The sequence below is a fragment of the Malassezia sympodialis genome, genomic scaffold, assembly GCF_000349305.1.
Source record: "Malassezia sympodialis ATCC 42132 genomic scaffold, msy_sf_4, whole genome shotgun sequence".
Classification (NCBI taxonomy): Eukaryota; Fungi; Basidiomycota; class Malasseziomycetes; order Malasseziales; family Malasseziaceae; genus Malassezia; species Malassezia sympodialis.
Window position 1 is genome coordinate 163873 of NW_017387802.1, and position 14102 is coordinate 177974.

General features: G+C 63.5%; 12 protein-coding genes across 12 annotated transcripts; 7 read left to right on the forward strand and 5 right to left on the reverse strand.

Moving 5' to 3' along the window:
• Positions 1 to 764: 764 nt before the first annotated feature.
• On the reverse strand, positions 765 to 2252 carry MSY001_0906 (uncharacterized protein; the record flags this gene model as incomplete). The annotated part of the gene is made up of 1 exon (XM_018886002.1): positions 765 to 2252. One exon carries the CDS (start codon positions 2250 to 2252, stop codon positions 765 to 767), a length of 1488 nt encoding a protein of 495 aa, XP_018739519.1.
• A 519-nt stretch (positions 2253 to 2771) lies between these two features.
• On the reverse strand, positions 2772 to 3788 carry MSY001_0907 (uncharacterized protein; the record flags this gene model as incomplete). Its single annotated transcript, XM_018886003.1, has 1 exon — positions 2772 to 3788. One exon carries the CDS (start codon positions 3786 to 3788, stop codon positions 2772 to 2774), a length of 1017 nt encoding a protein of 338 aa, XP_018739520.1.
• Positions 3789 to 3832: 44 nt separating this feature from the next.
• MSY001_0908 (uncharacterized protein) lies at positions 3833 to 5293 on the forward strand (the record flags this gene model as incomplete). Its single annotated transcript, XM_018886004.1, has 1 exon — positions 3833 to 5293. The coding sequence occupies one exon, from the start codon at positions 3833 to 3835 to the stop codon at positions 5291 to 5293; it is 1461 nt and encodes a 486-aa protein (XP_018739521.1).
• A 109-nt stretch (positions 5294 to 5402) lies between these two features.
• On the forward strand, positions 5403 to 5851 carry MSY001_0909 (uncharacterized protein; the record flags this gene model as incomplete). The annotated part of the gene is made up of 2 exons (XM_018886006.1): positions 5403 to 5450; positions 5480 to 5851. 2 exons carry the CDS (start codon positions 5403 to 5405, stop codon positions 5849 to 5851), a joined length of 420 nt encoding a protein of 139 aa, XP_018739522.1.
• A 6-nt stretch (positions 5852 to 5857) lies between these two features.
• On the reverse strand, positions 5858 to 6849 carry MSY001_0910 (uncharacterized protein; the record flags this gene model as incomplete). The annotated part of the gene is made up of 2 exons (XM_018886007.1): positions 5858 to 6537; positions 6675 to 6849. 2 exons carry the CDS (start codon positions 6847 to 6849, stop codon positions 5858 to 5860), a joined length of 855 nt encoding a protein of 284 aa, XP_018739523.1.
• A 936-nt stretch (positions 6850 to 7785) lies between these two features.
• MSY001_0911 (uncharacterized protein) lies at positions 7786 to 8660 on the forward strand (the record flags this gene model as incomplete). The annotated part of the gene is made up of 2 exons (XM_018886008.1): positions 7786 to 7822; positions 7849 to 8660. The coding sequence occupies 2 exons, from the start codon at positions 7786 to 7788 to the stop codon at positions 8658 to 8660; spliced, it is 849 nt and encodes a 282-aa protein (XP_018739524.1).
• Positions 8661 to 8870: 210 nt separating this feature from the next.
• On the forward strand, positions 8871 to 9438 carry MSY001_0912 (uncharacterized protein; the record flags this gene model as incomplete). The annotated part of the gene is made up of 2 exons (XM_018886009.1): positions 8871 to 8967; positions 8990 to 9438. The coding sequence occupies 2 exons, from the start codon at positions 8871 to 8873 to the stop codon at positions 9436 to 9438; spliced, it is 546 nt and encodes a 181-aa protein (XP_018739525.1).
• On the reverse strand, positions 9435 to 9887 carry MSY001_0913 (uncharacterized protein; the record flags this gene model as incomplete). The annotated part of the gene is made up of 1 exon (XM_018886010.1): positions 9435 to 9887. The coding sequence occupies one exon, from the start codon at positions 9885 to 9887 to the stop codon at positions 9435 to 9437; it is 453 nt and encodes a 150-aa protein (XP_018739526.1).
• Positions 9888 to 9939: 52 nt separating this feature from the next.
• MSY001_0914 (uncharacterized protein) lies at positions 9940 to 10519 on the forward strand (the record flags this gene model as incomplete). The annotated part of the gene is made up of 2 exons (XM_018886011.1): positions 9940 to 10431; positions 10457 to 10519. 2 exons carry the CDS (start codon positions 9940 to 9942, stop codon positions 10517 to 10519), a joined length of 555 nt encoding a protein of 184 aa, XP_018739527.1.
• A 231-nt stretch (positions 10520 to 10750) lies between these two features.
• On the forward strand, positions 10751 to 11856 carry MSY001_0915 (uncharacterized protein; the record flags this gene model as incomplete). The annotated part of the gene is made up of 2 exons (XM_018886012.1): positions 10751 to 11116; positions 11191 to 11856. 2 exons carry the CDS (start codon positions 10751 to 10753, stop codon positions 11854 to 11856), a joined length of 1032 nt encoding a protein of 343 aa, XP_018739528.1.
• Positions 11857 to 11898: 42 nt separating this feature from the next.
• MSY001_0916 (uncharacterized protein) lies at positions 11899 to 12688 on the reverse strand (the record flags this gene model as incomplete). Its single annotated transcript, XM_018886013.1, has 3 exons — positions 11899 to 12266; positions 12290 to 12404; positions 12428 to 12688. The coding sequence occupies 3 exons, from the start codon at positions 12686 to 12688 to the stop codon at positions 11899 to 11901; spliced, it is 744 nt and encodes a 247-aa protein (XP_018739529.1).
• A 55-nt stretch (positions 12689 to 12743) lies between these two features.
• MSY001_0917 (uncharacterized protein) lies at positions 12744 to 14084 on the forward strand (the record flags this gene model as incomplete). Its single annotated transcript, XM_018886014.1, has 1 exon — positions 12744 to 14084. One exon carries the CDS (start codon positions 12744 to 12746, stop codon positions 14082 to 14084), a length of 1341 nt encoding a protein of 446 aa, XP_018739530.1.
• Between the last annotated feature and the right edge of the window lie 18 nt (positions 14085 to 14102).

Below are 14102 nucleotides of genomic sequence, written 5' to 3' on the forward strand. Positions count from 1 at the left end.
GTCCATGGGTTAGGTAAGCAGTGGGCCTCCGCGGCGGCGCCACGCCGGGCGAGCCTGGCGCGACGAGCCATGGCCGGCTCCAAGGCACAGCGCGGCGCCACGGACGTGACGCTCAAGCCGGTAGCGCCACCTCTGAGTCACCTACAGACGCTATACCAGCGTTTCGACTCGCTGCGCAATTCTATTGCGCTGTTGCGTGAGCAAACACTGCACACGCCTGGCCTGGAAGATTGGCCGTCGGTGCAAACGCACTATACAAATCTGCTGTCGCATACTTTCTCGATTGCGGCAGCCCTGCAGTCACCTGCGGCACACTTTATGTCGGCGCAGGTCGCAACTCTGGGCGAGTTTCTGGACAACGAGGCGCAGGATCGGAACCTGTTTGGCGACGATGAGTCGCGCATGAGTGGACTGCTGGACGAGACGCCGCAGCTCCCGCCGATCGAAGACAAGGACAAGAACAATAAGCTACCTGCGCTGGCTGTGCATCCTGTGCAGCCGATTCCTGACAGCAAGCTCAACTGGCTTGGGACCCTGCTGAGCACGGTGCCTGAGATGGACGTGGCCAGTAGCGAGGCGCAGCTCCTCGAGGCCTATGAGCATGCTCATCCCCAAAGCGACGAGGCGAGTGTGGCAGCCGATCATGAGGCTCACGACGCGCGGTGCCTGGCAGCGCTGCGCTCGTGGTACCACATGCTGCATGCGCCGGACGAAGATGGCGAGACGTACGATTTCACTATGCGAATGGAAGACGAGGGATGACGCTACAGCCAGCGTCCCTGCAGCCAGTACCACGAGAGCAGGCCGAGCAGCGCAAGCTCGGCGAATGCCAGGTACAGATGGCCGTTGCCAAAGAGGAGGAGGAACGACCATAGATACCCCACAATGCGATCGAGCACCACACCGATAATGCGCCAGCGGCGCCATTGCGGGTCAATTTCGTAGGGCCGGCGCATAAACACGGAGCGACGATCGAGCTGCCAAGGCAGCTGGACGATGGCCGTGATCGGCTTGTGGTCAGACGCCGTGTAGCGCAAAAGACTGCGGTACAGCTCACAGGCCACTGCCGCAGAGCCCCGAGCCGCGTCGCTCGAGCCCCACAGGAGGCGGTCCGGCCAGCCTGGCAGGCGCTTTTGGCTGAGCTGCAGCATCTCGCCGCCGGCCTTGTACTTGTACGTGGGCGGCACCGCCCAACTGGCCAAGTCGGGCAGGTGCAAGCCCTGAAGCGTGCGCCCCGCCGTATGCTCCCTAAGCAGCTGGTCGTACGGTAGGATCGACGCCCAGCGCCGGGCGTCGAAGCTCCGTGCCACCTCGCGCACAGCCTTTTTATCGATGGGCGGCGGTGGCTGGGTATTCTCCTTGCGCGGCACACCCTGTACGCCCGTGTCTACCCGGTAGTTGAGATCACCCATCACAAATAGGTGGTGCGTGTCGTACAACGAGTACTCGACCGGCTCAAGCGGATCGGGCGGCGGCGGCGCATGCTGCGACGGCGGTGCACTCTCTGCCGTCTGCAGTACAGGCAACGGCACCACACCCTCCGGCTCAAATACGAGGCGCTGCACAATCTGGCGCCAATCCTTGTTGCGCCGCGACACTTCATGATCGTGTGCCGCAAGATGCGCACATACGAACGTCATTACTTCATCAGGCGCGCCCTGTACGAGAGAGGCCATCGCGATACGCACGCCAACGGCACCCTTGTTGCCCATGATCGAGCCGAGGCCCGTGCCCACAAAGGCCGTGCGCACCTCCTTGACACGCTGCGCCGCACTGGGCCGGCGGCGCGCGGCAGGCGATTGGCCCGCGCGCTCGCGCACATACACGTAAAGCACGAGTCCTGCGTGGCTCACCTGCGCCACGCACACGTAGTTCTCGGGGCCGCCGCCCATCTCGAGCGGATCGTACATGTTGTCATCGCGCACGACCGACTGGTGCAGGCGGATCGCGCGCCGGATCTCTTTGTCTACGCGAGACACCATCGATAATGTCCTGCCTGCAAGCGAGTGTGGCAGCGGCGCAAACTCCTGGAAGGCGACCGCGTACACGTCCGGCGCCTCGCGCGGCCCTCGCTCCATGACCGGATTCGCCACGCGCGCCGGTCGTGGGCTCGTTGCGTAGCCGCTCTGGCGGCTCTCAGACACAGTAGGAATCAGCCACTCGGTGAGATCAGGCACAGGAGGCGCATCAAACTGCTCGCCAGCATTGTAGCTGGCCAGCTGGACACGCAGGCCGTGCGATGCGTGGTCCATGCGGGCGAGCGCCGCCGCCGGCGTCCAGCGGCCGGCAGGGCCTTAGTCAGCATCGGTCGCGGGGCCGCACGGCCGCACGGCCGGTTTTGGATACGACGGCGAATGTGCGTGAACGAAGCTAACGCCAGGTCTGCGGAGAGCTCGAACCTGATCCAGAGGCTGGACACGCCAGCGCACGACGAGGTGCGCCGTCTCGTTTCGGAGGACGCGCAGAGTCGCGGCGGTACCAACTCGGCGTTCACATTCAATGGGTGCGTTGGCCCAGCTGACCGCAGGGAGCGCGGGAGCCACAAGTCGCAGCTGTGCCGCACGCTGCCGAATGGCCAGGAGCAGTGTGCAGAGGTGGCGCTCGAGGGTGCGTGCACCGCGTAGAATCTAACCGCGTACAGCGCGCGACCTATTTCAGACGATGCAGTCGCTGGGGTTTTTCTGTATATTGCCACACGACCCCAGTCAGACCTTTATCCGTTGCCAAAAGATTCCCAAGTAGCGGGCTAGGCAAATGGCTTGATGCTTCGGTTAGTCGTAGAGTACGTACCCCGTCCAAATGGTCGCGATACCAAACGTAAGGTCTTCCCAAGCGCCCGCGCCCGCGAGGCGCGGAAGGCCCATGGACGACGCTTCCGCGCTGCCAGGCAGCAGGAAGCCCGCCTCCGCGACCATGCGCGCAAAGTCCGCCTGCTTCGGGAAGCGCTCGATCGACTCGACCAGGTACTGGTACGAGTCGCGGTCGCCCACCAGGAGCTCGCCGATCGGCGGGATCACATGGAACGAGTACTGGCGGTACACCTGCGCGAGCAGAGGGAGCGACACCTTGCCGAACTCAAGGCACGCGAAAATGCCGCCCGGCTTGAGCACGCGGAACGCCTCAGCCAGCACGCGGTCAATGTGCGTGCAGTTGCGGATCCCAAACGCAATCGTGTACAGATCCATCGACTCGCTTGCGATCGGCTCGCTCACGAGCGGCGGCAGGATCGGATTCCGGCGCGTGCTCGCGGGCGGGTTCCGCCGCTCCGGCACGGGCATCGTCTCGTTCAGCGCCTCGGCATTGCCGAGCTGGAACCGGATCTGCGGCGTGTTCCAGTACATGCTCTCCTTCAGGCGCTTTTGGCCCTCAACCAACATGCTCGGGTTGATGTCCAGCACAGTGACGCGCGTCTCGCGGTCCAGATGCTTCGTGCGCGCATGATCGAGCAGGCGCAGCGCAATGTCGCCCGTGCCGCCCGCCACGTCCAAGCACTCGATGCCGCCGCGGGGGTCGAGCAGCTCCACGAACCGGTTCTTCCACAGGCGGTGAATGCCGAGCGACATGGCGTCGTTCATCAGGTCGTACGAAGAGGCCACCGACGAGAACACGCCATGCACAAGGCCCTCCTTCAGTGTCTCGTCCACGGTCTGGAAGCCAAAGTGCGTCGTGCGCCGCTCATTGTCCTGTTGCACACTCGCCGAGACATGCAGAGCTCGCGCCATCCGTCCACAGCCCGCCTGGGCAGCAAGCAGCCGCGCGCCGCGACAGAGGCTCGGTGCGCCGCGCATGAGGAGAAAAGGACAGCTGCCCCCGAGTCCCTCCACGCTTCTCGATGCGCGCAGGGCTTTCGATGTGGCCGCGCCGGGTGTGGTCCGCACGTCTTGTGCGTCCCTCGAGGCTGTGTGCATCACGAGCTTACTCGGCGCCGCTAGCGCAGCGCCCGTACGACCCATCGCCGGCGTTCGATGCGCGTGGCAAGATCCCGGTGGCGCCATACGACCCATCGCCCCTGCCCGGCACGGCGCCCGAATACAAGGCACACCTTGTGCTGCATCCTGTGCAATACCGGCGGCCCGATACGACGTGGCCTTCGCACATCGAGTCGGTGTGCCCACTCGTGTCCGAGCTGAGCAGCCGCGCGCGCCCGGGTGGCTCCCTCGCCGGCTATGGCATCAGCTTCTCGGCCGGCGATGGTGACTTGCCCGAGGCGCAGCCCCCCTGGGACGCGCACCGCGACAAGGCGATGCGTGCACCGCCGAACCAGGCTGCCGAAGACGAGCTGTTCTGGCTGTACGCGTACAGGCCTTCCGGCCAATTCGTATCGTGGCCGACGCCCATCTCGCTGCGCACGCTCCCAAGTGGCGAGGCAATGCGCGCGCAGCTGGAGACACTATGGGAAAATGCCCAAGAAACCACAGAGGCGCACATCTATGTGTGCACGCACGGCATGCGCGACTGCCGCTGCGGCGTCGTCGGCACCGAGCTGATCGACGCACTGCGCACTCAGCTGGATCAGTATGCGGAGCGGTGTGCTAGTCAGGGCCAAGCGCCGACCAAGCGTGTGCGCGTGCTGCCGATCAGCCATGTGGGTGGGCACAAGTGGGCCGCCAACGCGCTCGTATACCCCCATGGCGACTGGTATGGGAACCTGCGCACGACCGATGCTCCGTACGTAACTGGAACTCACACCAGCCTGCTTCTACGAGCGGCTCTTGCGCCAGCGTCGTCCCGGCACGATATTCATGACCTGCGCGAGCGCCTCGTGGTGTGGCCGCGTTGGCGCGGTCGCCTCGGCATGAACGCGCTGCAGCAGCAGGCGCATAGGGACGCATGGGGCCCACCGGTCGTATTCCCAGCGCACTTGGCACCGCTCCCGCGGGAAGAGGCGGCGCCAAAAAGCGAGGATGTGGTCACGCTCCGCTTCCGCTCGCACGACGGCCAGTGGTTCGATGTGGAAGGCCAGATAGGCGAGACGCTCATGAGCGTCGCCAAGCGCCACGACCTGCCGGGCATTGAAGCGACGTGCGGTGGCGAACTCGAGTGTGCTACATGCCATGCCTACCTATGTGACGCCAACGCCGACCCGCTCGCGCAGGGCCAGGTGGACACGGCCCTCGCGGATGCCGAGGCCATCTTGGACGGAGACGCGCATGTGTCTGACGAGGAGGACGATATGCTCGAGTATGCACTGCGCCGAAAACACTCAAGCCGCCTCACGTGCCAGGTGCGCGTCACCCCCGGCATGGCCGCGTGGATGAAGCGCGGTGGACGTATTGAGCTGCCACAGCATTAGCCGTAGCACCCGAGGCGCGGGGCCCCCAGGGCCAACCTGTGGTAGTTCGGCCGAGACGACGCGACGGACACCGCGTCACTCAACGCGTCCGTTAACCCTTCCCGTTTCCATGTTCCGTGCCTCGCTCCGTACTGTGCCCCGCGTGCTGAACGCCCGCGTACGTTCACGCTGTAGACTAACTGCTAGTCATTCTCGTCGACGCCATCGGCTGCGCTCTCGCGCGTGACCTTGATTGGTCGCCTCGTGGCGTCGCCAGAGGTGCGCGAGAGCCGCAACGGCAAGGAGTACCTGCGCTACGTGATCGCGACCAACGACATGCCTGGCCCGCCCAATGAGGACGGCACGCCCGCTGCTCCTACCTCGTCGTTCCACTCGATTTTTGCGTTTGGCGAATCCACCGTGAACCGCCTGCGCGATGTGCCGAAGGGCTCGCTCATGTTCGTCGAGGGCGACTTCCGCGTCGTGCGCACGCCCGGTGACGAGAACTTGCCGCCACAGGACCAGTGGCTCGTGCAGCACCGCAACTACCGCGTGCTCATGCGCCCCCGGAGCGAGTAAGCGCCTTTATAGACCGGGAAAACACCTCTGTGCCCGGCGGTCTGCCCCGATGACGAGGCACAGGCAGTGCCCCGGCCACACGGGCGCCGTCCGCATATCGTGGCTGAATAGTTCGTAGCTCGGCAAATACCGCTGTACAAAGGCCCAAACTTGCTCGTCGCTCATCCCATGCCCGCCGTTGCGTGCCTTCATCGCATGCTCCGCCTCCAAACGCCAAGGGTATACGAGGGACCAGGGGCTTGCACCGCCTTCGGCGTGGGGCACGAACTGCACAAACGCATCGAGGAGAGGGTACCAGTCAGTTTCCCAGCGGTGCAGCTCCGCACTGATCCATGCGAGCTCATCGATGGAGCACGATGCGTACGACGTGTGCGGCCCCGCGTCAGCGAGAGCACGCGCGAGGTCGTCGCGCGCACGCGACTGGAAGCCAAGGCACCACCCCTCGAATAGCACCACATCGACAGGATACGGTAGCGCCCGCAGCATCGGCTCACGATCGCCCTCCCCACCGTGTGCGCTCTTGTCATACACCGGCACAGATACACGCTCATTCCTGCGCAGCGCCTGCAGTAGATGCGCGCCAAGTGCGACATCGTGCGTCCCTGGCTGGCCACGGCCCTGCAGCAGGGGAAAGTGGGGGTGTGCCTCGGCTACAGCGCGCATCTCGGTATGCGGCAGATACAGATCTGGATAAGTCAGGTGTACCAACCATCAAGACTCAGCACAGCGACGCGCAGCGGCTGCGGATCGTTGGCCAGCTGCTCGGCCACGCGCGCGCACGTATAGGACTTGCCTGAGATAAGCGCCTCGTGGAGCTACGCACCACTACCCTGGGGTCCCTGTAAACCCACAATCAGCGGGCGCGACGTATCGTGTTGCGCCTGCCGCTCGCGCCGCAAAAAGTCGATCAGCCAGTCTTCCTTGCCGCGCAGCGCCATACCGAACGCTCGAGCCACCAAATGGCGTGTCACACGTCGCGAGAGGTGCTGAGTCAGCATAGTGGATGGCCCTTCCCGATTAGGCCGAGTGCCTGCACTCATTGGGCTGCATACCCGCCCGAACGGGCGAAACGGACCCGGCACGATCTGAGCAGAGCCACTTCTCATTCTTTCCCGACCTGACCATGTCTTTTGAGAACAAGAACGCCGTCCCCAACCAGAAGGAGATCGAGAAGCTCGCCAAGTATGTACTGTAGGCCTAACATGGTAGGGAGTCTGGTGAGCAGGCCGACCACCTCCTCGACGATGCAAAGGCGGCCGCCCACAAGGTGGGTGACTTTGTGTCGAAGGAGGCCCACGAGTTCGAGGAGCACGCCAAGCAGGCTGGCAAGAGGTGCGCTTAGGCCCCGCTTACACGCAGCATCTCGAAGAACTTCGAGACTGGTCTTGGCAAGGCCAAGCAGCTCCTGAAGGACTTCTCGAGCAACCCCAAGTACTGGCTCTCGACGCTCAGCGTTGGTATGTGTGCCCGTCATTCTAACCCTAGTCAACGCGGCTCTCATTGGTGCGGCCGGTTACTTTGGCTACCAGAACCGCAACGAGATCAGGACCTGGGACCGCCGCCTGCTTGCGGCTATCGCGGCTGGCGTTGTTACCTTCTTCGGTGCTGAGAGCGCTCTCGTTACCAAGCAGGCCAAGAAGCAGCTGAAGTAAGGACGTCTATGCTTAGGGCGCTGCGGTCACGGTATAGCCGCCGGTCCATGGATGGTGACGCCCATGGCGGCTTCGTAGTGCACGGCGTAGTTAGAGAAGCTACATTCTATCTGCCTAGCGCGCGCGCCCGCCGCGCCATGGTGTCTGTAGCTGCACGTGGACGGCGGAAGCCGGCCGCCCTGGCGGCACCCGGCGGGTCTGTGGAGGCTGACTGGCCGCCAGCGTCGGCCGTCGCGCCGCCCTAGCTCGACGCTACGACGCCACCGGGTGAAAGCCTCTGCGATGAACACGGCGGCCAACTTTCTGTCTCGGTTTGCAGGTATGTGCTTTCTCTCTCACATACAGTGCCCCTGGGTGTCAGTGCTCTGGCCATTCAGGCTAGTATGTACGATGTCCCTGGTGGTTACCGCGCCGTCATGTTCGACCGCTTCACCGGTGTGAAGGACCGCGCTACCAACGAGGGCACGCATTTCCTCGTCCCGTGGCTCCAGCGCGCGATCCTGTACGATGTTCGGATCAAGCCCCGCACGATCTCCACGACCACGGGCTCCAAGGACCTGCAGATGGTCACCCTCTCCCTGCGTGTCCTGTCGCGCCCTGACGTCGCTCACCTCCCGAAGATCTACCAGTCGCTGGGCCTCGACTACGACGAGCGTGTGCTGCCCTCTATCGGTAACGAAGTGCTCAAGGCGACCGTCGCGCAGTTTGATGCGGCGGAGCTGATCACCCAGCGTGAGGTCGTTAGCGCGCGCATTCGTGAAGACTTGCTGAACCGCGCGCGCGAGTTTAACATTGTCCTGGAGGATGTCTCGATCACACACCTGACGTTCGGTCAGGAATTCACCAAGGCCGTCGAGCAGAAGCAGATCGCCCAGCAGGATGCTGAGCGTGCCAAGTTTGTCGTTGAAAAGGCCGAGCAGGAGCGCCAGGCCTCGGTTATCCGCGCCGAGGGTGAGGCCGAGGGTGCTGCGCTGATTACCCGCGCTCTCGATAAGGCCGGCGATGGCCTCCTTACCGTGCGGCGCATCGAGGCCTCGCAGCAGATTGCCAAGACGCTCAGCGGTGCAAGGAACGTGTCATACCTGCCCTCGAGCGGCAATATCCTGTACGTATTGCGCACACTAACATGCAGTCTGGGCGTGAACCCGTCGTCGTAACTCATAGCGTTCTTGTAGGTGCCGCCGAACCCGATGGGCTTGCTGCGTCTGGTCCGTGTTGCCTCCGTGCGACGATGCGCCTCAACGAGCACACAGTGCTGCGGGGCGAGCGCGTCGTGCTCGTCCCCTACAGGTACGCATCCAGCTCTTATACAGGCGGGAACATGTGCGTGTGGCTTACTCACGCAGGTCGAGACGTACCACGCATGGATGCAGGATCCGGTGCTCCAGGCGCAGACGGCATCAGAGCCGCTGACGCTCGACGAGGAATACGAGATGCAGCAAAGCTGGCGCGACGACGACGATAGTGCGTTTTGAAGCTCACACAGAACTTACGTTCATTGTGATGGCGCTCACGCACGACGTACCGCGCAACGTCGATACGACGGCTCTCCTCTCGGCCTGCGCCATGGTCGGCGACGTGAATGTATTCCTTACCCCCCACTACGGCGACGACGAGGATGCACCACCAAGCACGTACGCAGAGATGGAAGTGATGATTGCGGAACATGCATGGCGCCGTCGCGGTCTTGGACGCGAGGCGGTGCAGATGCTCCTGCATTACATTACGCAGGCGGCGGGACCGCCGTTTCCCCTTGATCCTAGTTGCCTATTTGCACGAATTTCTATGAGCAACGCGCCGTCGATCGCCCTATTTGAGCAGCTCGGCTTCCAAGTTGTAAAGGAAAACACAGTGTTTGAGGAGGTGGAAATGACCGTCGTGGACGCCGCGCGTCTGCAAACCATAGCGCCGGTGGCCGTGCTGGCGTGGCCCTAGGCGCCGTTGGAGCCAGTAGGCATGGTCGCCTGCGCACGTGCGGGATCGAAAGCCTCCTCGGTCGCGAGCTTGAGTTCATAGAGCTGATAGAGCTGCTCGTCGGAAAACTTGTCCAGGAGACTAGGGTCTAGGTACGCGCCACGCGCGCCGCTGGGGCTGTTGGTATCGGCCAGCAGGGCATCCAGATACATTTTCCATTGGCTGCAGAACCCCACGATGTGTAGAGGATTGTCGATGTGCTGGTGGCGCCGGAACTCAGCCTTGACATAGTCATCGCCCAAGGCCCGCATTTCCGGCGGCAAATGGCGGTGCGCACGCAGTAGCGCACGCAGCAGTGGCTTGGGCGGCATCAGCATGTCCGCTGCCGCATGCACCTGCGCCGACGGCGCAGACGGGCTGCGCGCGACGAGGGACGGCGCCCATGCCAGCAGGGACCGTGTCAGCCGCATGGTTCGTGAACACGTGGTAGCGGTCGGCGCACCCGATCTAGTGACCTCCACCATGGCAACCGAGCTGGACGCCGAGATGCTGCCGACGCTGCGCGCACGGATCTTTGATGTGCTCAAGGATGCTGACTTGTCTTCTGTGTCTGCCAAGAAGATCCGCACGGAGATGGCAGCGATGCCGGAGGGCAGTCTGCCGGCAGGTCTGGACCTCACGGCGCAGAAGAAGGCGATTGATGCAGTGATTCGGCAGTGCTATGAGGAGTTCACGTCGAAGAAAAAGCCGAGTGCCAAGACGAAGAAGAGCGCAGAGCCCAAGGCGAAGGACGAGAAGAAGACGAAAAAGCGTACCGGAGCCGGCGACACGGAGGGCGAGCCGAAGAAGAAGCGTGTAGCGAGCGAGAACAGTCCGTTGAAGCGACCCATGAAGCTCTCCGCGGAGATGGCCGAGGTATGTGGTGACTCCGAGATGCCCCGCTACGAGGTTGTGAAGCGGCTATGGGTGTACATTAAGGACAAGAACCTGCAGAACGATAGCAACAAGCGTCAGGTACGTGTCGTACGACTAACGCCAGATTCTGTGCGACGAGAAGCTCACTGGCCTCTTTGGAAAGTCGGCAATTGAGTGCGTAGCATGAACTAACGTCGCAGCTCCTTCGAGATGGCGAAGCTGATCGGGCCTCACCTGACCAAGATGGAGCCCCCCGCCCCGTAGCGCACGGCGTATGTTTGTGGCAGTGGAGGTGTTGTAATGGCCTAGTAGGTGTAATAGTGTGAGAGCGACGCGGGCAGGCCAATCACGAGGTCATCGACCTCGTTGCGTGGACGATCAGTGCCGCACCGTGGAAGGTTGGCTCCGTGAACGAGACATGTCATTTTACCCTGCTGATTCGGGTGCGATGCGCCCTGCTGGCGATGGTCTGCCGATGCAGGGCGCCGCCGCTGACGTGGACAAGGTGGGCGGAGGGGGCATGGACGGAATGGGACTGATGTCGGACCATGTCCAGGTCCCGCCAGGCAGCCGCCTGAGCACGCTGATCCAGCAGTATTCTCGCAACCCGGGGCAGTTCCAGCGCCAATTTTGGCGGCACCAGATGGACCTGGTCGAAAGTGGCTGCGACTCTGACGGGAAGCCGATCGACTTCTTCAACCTGGGCTCGGCGCCCGCTGGTAATAGCAGTGCGCTGCCGCTCGCGCGTATTAAGAAAGTGATGAAGAACGACGACGAAGTCAAGGTACGTTGCGCTGGCTGACCGCAGATGATCTCGGCGGAAGCGCCCATTCTGTTTTCGCGCGCGTGTGAAAGTAGGTGCTGTGTGCTGACCCAGTCTTTATTGCGGACCTGACGTGCCGGGCCTTTATGATTGCTGAGGAGAATAAGCGCCGGACGATTCAGCGCTCGGACATTGCCAATGCCATTGCGCGCTCCGACCTGTTCGACTTTTTGATTGATATCGTGCCGCGCTCCGATATGATGCGCAACCGCAGCGCGAGCGTGCCGATTCGCAATGCCATGCCGGCCGTCCCGTTCCCAGGCTCGGACGTGGCGGCCCGTATGGGCATGCCCGATACCTCGGGCGGTGCATTTTTGCCTCTGCGCCCGTCCCAGGCAGACGTGCGAACGCGCATGGACCCCGTCGATGCGTCGCTGAATATGGGCCCGGGCGCCGCACTCAAGGGCTTGCCAAAGCCCACGCTGCCGAACGACTGGGGCTCAGGCATGTACTCGTTCCCGCCGCCGTCGATGGGCGACGCGCGCATGCACCCAGGGGCCGGGCTCGGCATGCCGTCGGCGCCCCCGCATGCGTCGCCCGGCCGCACAATGATGCCGCGCAACGGCGTGGAGACGGCCGGTTTCATGGATGCAAACGCCCCCCTGTCTATGCCGCTGTCGGCACGCGGCAACTCCCTGCTCAACATGGTGCCGTATTCCATGGACGAGTCGGCGAAGAACGACTCGAACGCTGCCGAGTAGTTGCTCGGCTCGCTAGGATCCGATACTGTAAACATACTGTGTCTACATGCCACACAAACGAGCGAGCATGGCGTCGCTCGCGCCATCACACTGCACGAGTCTCTCGGCATCGTCGCTCGCAGCCTGCTTGTGCAGGCCCCGCAAGTGGATGTCGTACAGAACGTCTTCGGCGCGCTTGACATCGTATTTGAGCGAGTCGAAGCGCTTGCGTAGCGCATCGTTTTTCAGGTTCAGCACCTGGAAAGCCGCATGCACCTGCTTCACCAGCGTCACGACGCTCAGTGGCGTATGATAGTCGCCGGCGATCACCGCCGTCACCGCGAGGCGCGGCAGGTCATTGACCATGCTGATCAGGCCATGCAGGTAGTCGTCAGTCGTCAGCTGCATCTGGTGGGGCGGAAGTGTGTCCACTGCGTCAGTGGCTCATACATACGCCCTAGCACGCGCTCCGCGCCCTCTTTCGACAGGAGGCCGCCCGTGCCGAGGTAGAAGGCAAGCGCCGCAGCGTACGTGGCACTGCGCACGGAGCCCGCCCAAGTATCGCACCACTGCGTCAGCAGCATACACATACCCGGTAAAACTCGTGAGCGGGCACCTGCGCCGCCAGCTGCGCAAGTGCCTCACGGACGTCCCGCATGGACGCAGCCACGACCTCGAGATGAGCAGGCACTTGAGAGAGCGGCAAGGCATGCACTTGCCCAAGCTGCACACACACCTTACGCTGAGCACGATCTAGCACCTTCGCATGCTCGCGAAGATCCTCGGACAAGGCACGCTCCGCCTCGACGGCCGCTAGGACGCGGTCCAGCGACGCCTGTGCGATGGGATCCATGGACAGAGTGGAGGCGGCGCCGGCGACGCGCGCCGCAGAAGGTCGCCGCTCCGCCATGACGTCCGAGGTGCCGCCGGCGTCTGAGCCCATCCTCGACGATGCAGGACTGCCGCCCCTGCCATCGAGCATCCGGCCAATCCCGCGCACTCTTTTTTCGTCGCTCAAGGCGTGGTGGAACGCGTCGCCTCAGCAGACCGCCGAGGCGGAGCTGCACCTGTTCCGCTCCTCGGGCTATTTTGGCGGGGCCACGTTGGGCAATGCCCGGGGCCTGCAGACTGACGGCCCCAACGCGATTGTCGACGCCTACCAGCAGGCACAAGGTGAGTTAGGCCCCGGACCGGTGCGCGTGGGCAACCAGTACGCCACAGTAGCCACGCAAGCCGCGGCCGATGGCAAGATTGGCTGCGTGCGCGCCGTCGACCTCGGCGAGGATCCGCAGATGCGGCGCCGCTTCCGGCGGTTTGGTGCGCGCCCGGCGCGGTACGTGCACACGCTCGAGATCGGCACGCCCACCGAGGCGGGAAAGCGGCCGCCGGACGAAGTGCCCGTCGTGTTTGTCCATGGCTACGGCGCTGGCTGCGCGTTCTTCTTTAAAAATATCGGCGCGATTGCCAGCCTGCCGCACACACGCGTGTTTGCGCTCGACTGGCTCGGTATGGGCTGCTCGGCGCGTCCGCCGTACCGGATGCCCCATGCGCCACGCTCCGACGCGCGCGCCGAGGCGTCTGAGCACTTTTTTGTCGCGTCGCTCGAGCAGTGGCGCGCCAAAATGCAGCTGGAGCGCATGGTTCTCGTGGGCCACAGCCTCGGTGGCTACTTGTCGATGGCCTATGCGCTGCGCTACCCCGAACGTGTATCGCGTCTCGTACTGGTCTCGCCGGCTGGCATCCCGGAGGGGTCCCTTACGAAGGGCCCTCCTGAGGCGCGCCAGGCACCTGCGCGCTTCAGTCCGCTGTTCATACGTGTGCTCAGCTACTTGTGGGATCACAACGTGAGCCCCTTTAGCCTCCTGCGCTTGAGCATGGGGCTGGGGCCTATGCTCATGGGCTCGTACACACGCCGCCGGTTCGGCGCGCTCGACGAGCACGAAATGCACGCACTGCATGCATACTGCCACGGCATCTTTTTGGGGCGCTCAAGCAGCGAGCACTGCCTATCGGATCTGCTCGCCCCCGGCGCGTACGCGCGCCGCCCCATGCTCCACCGCCTCGCGCCGCTGCGCATGCCCATCGCCTTTTTCTACGGCGACCGCGACTGGATGGACGTGGAGGGTGGCCGTTCCGCACAGCGCATGCTCGATGGTGCGCGCGTGTTCCTCGTGCCGAACGCGGGCCACCACCTCTACCTCGACAATGTGTCGTACTTCAACCAGGCGCTGCAGCGTCTGGTGTCGTAGATTAGTCAGCGATCGAAG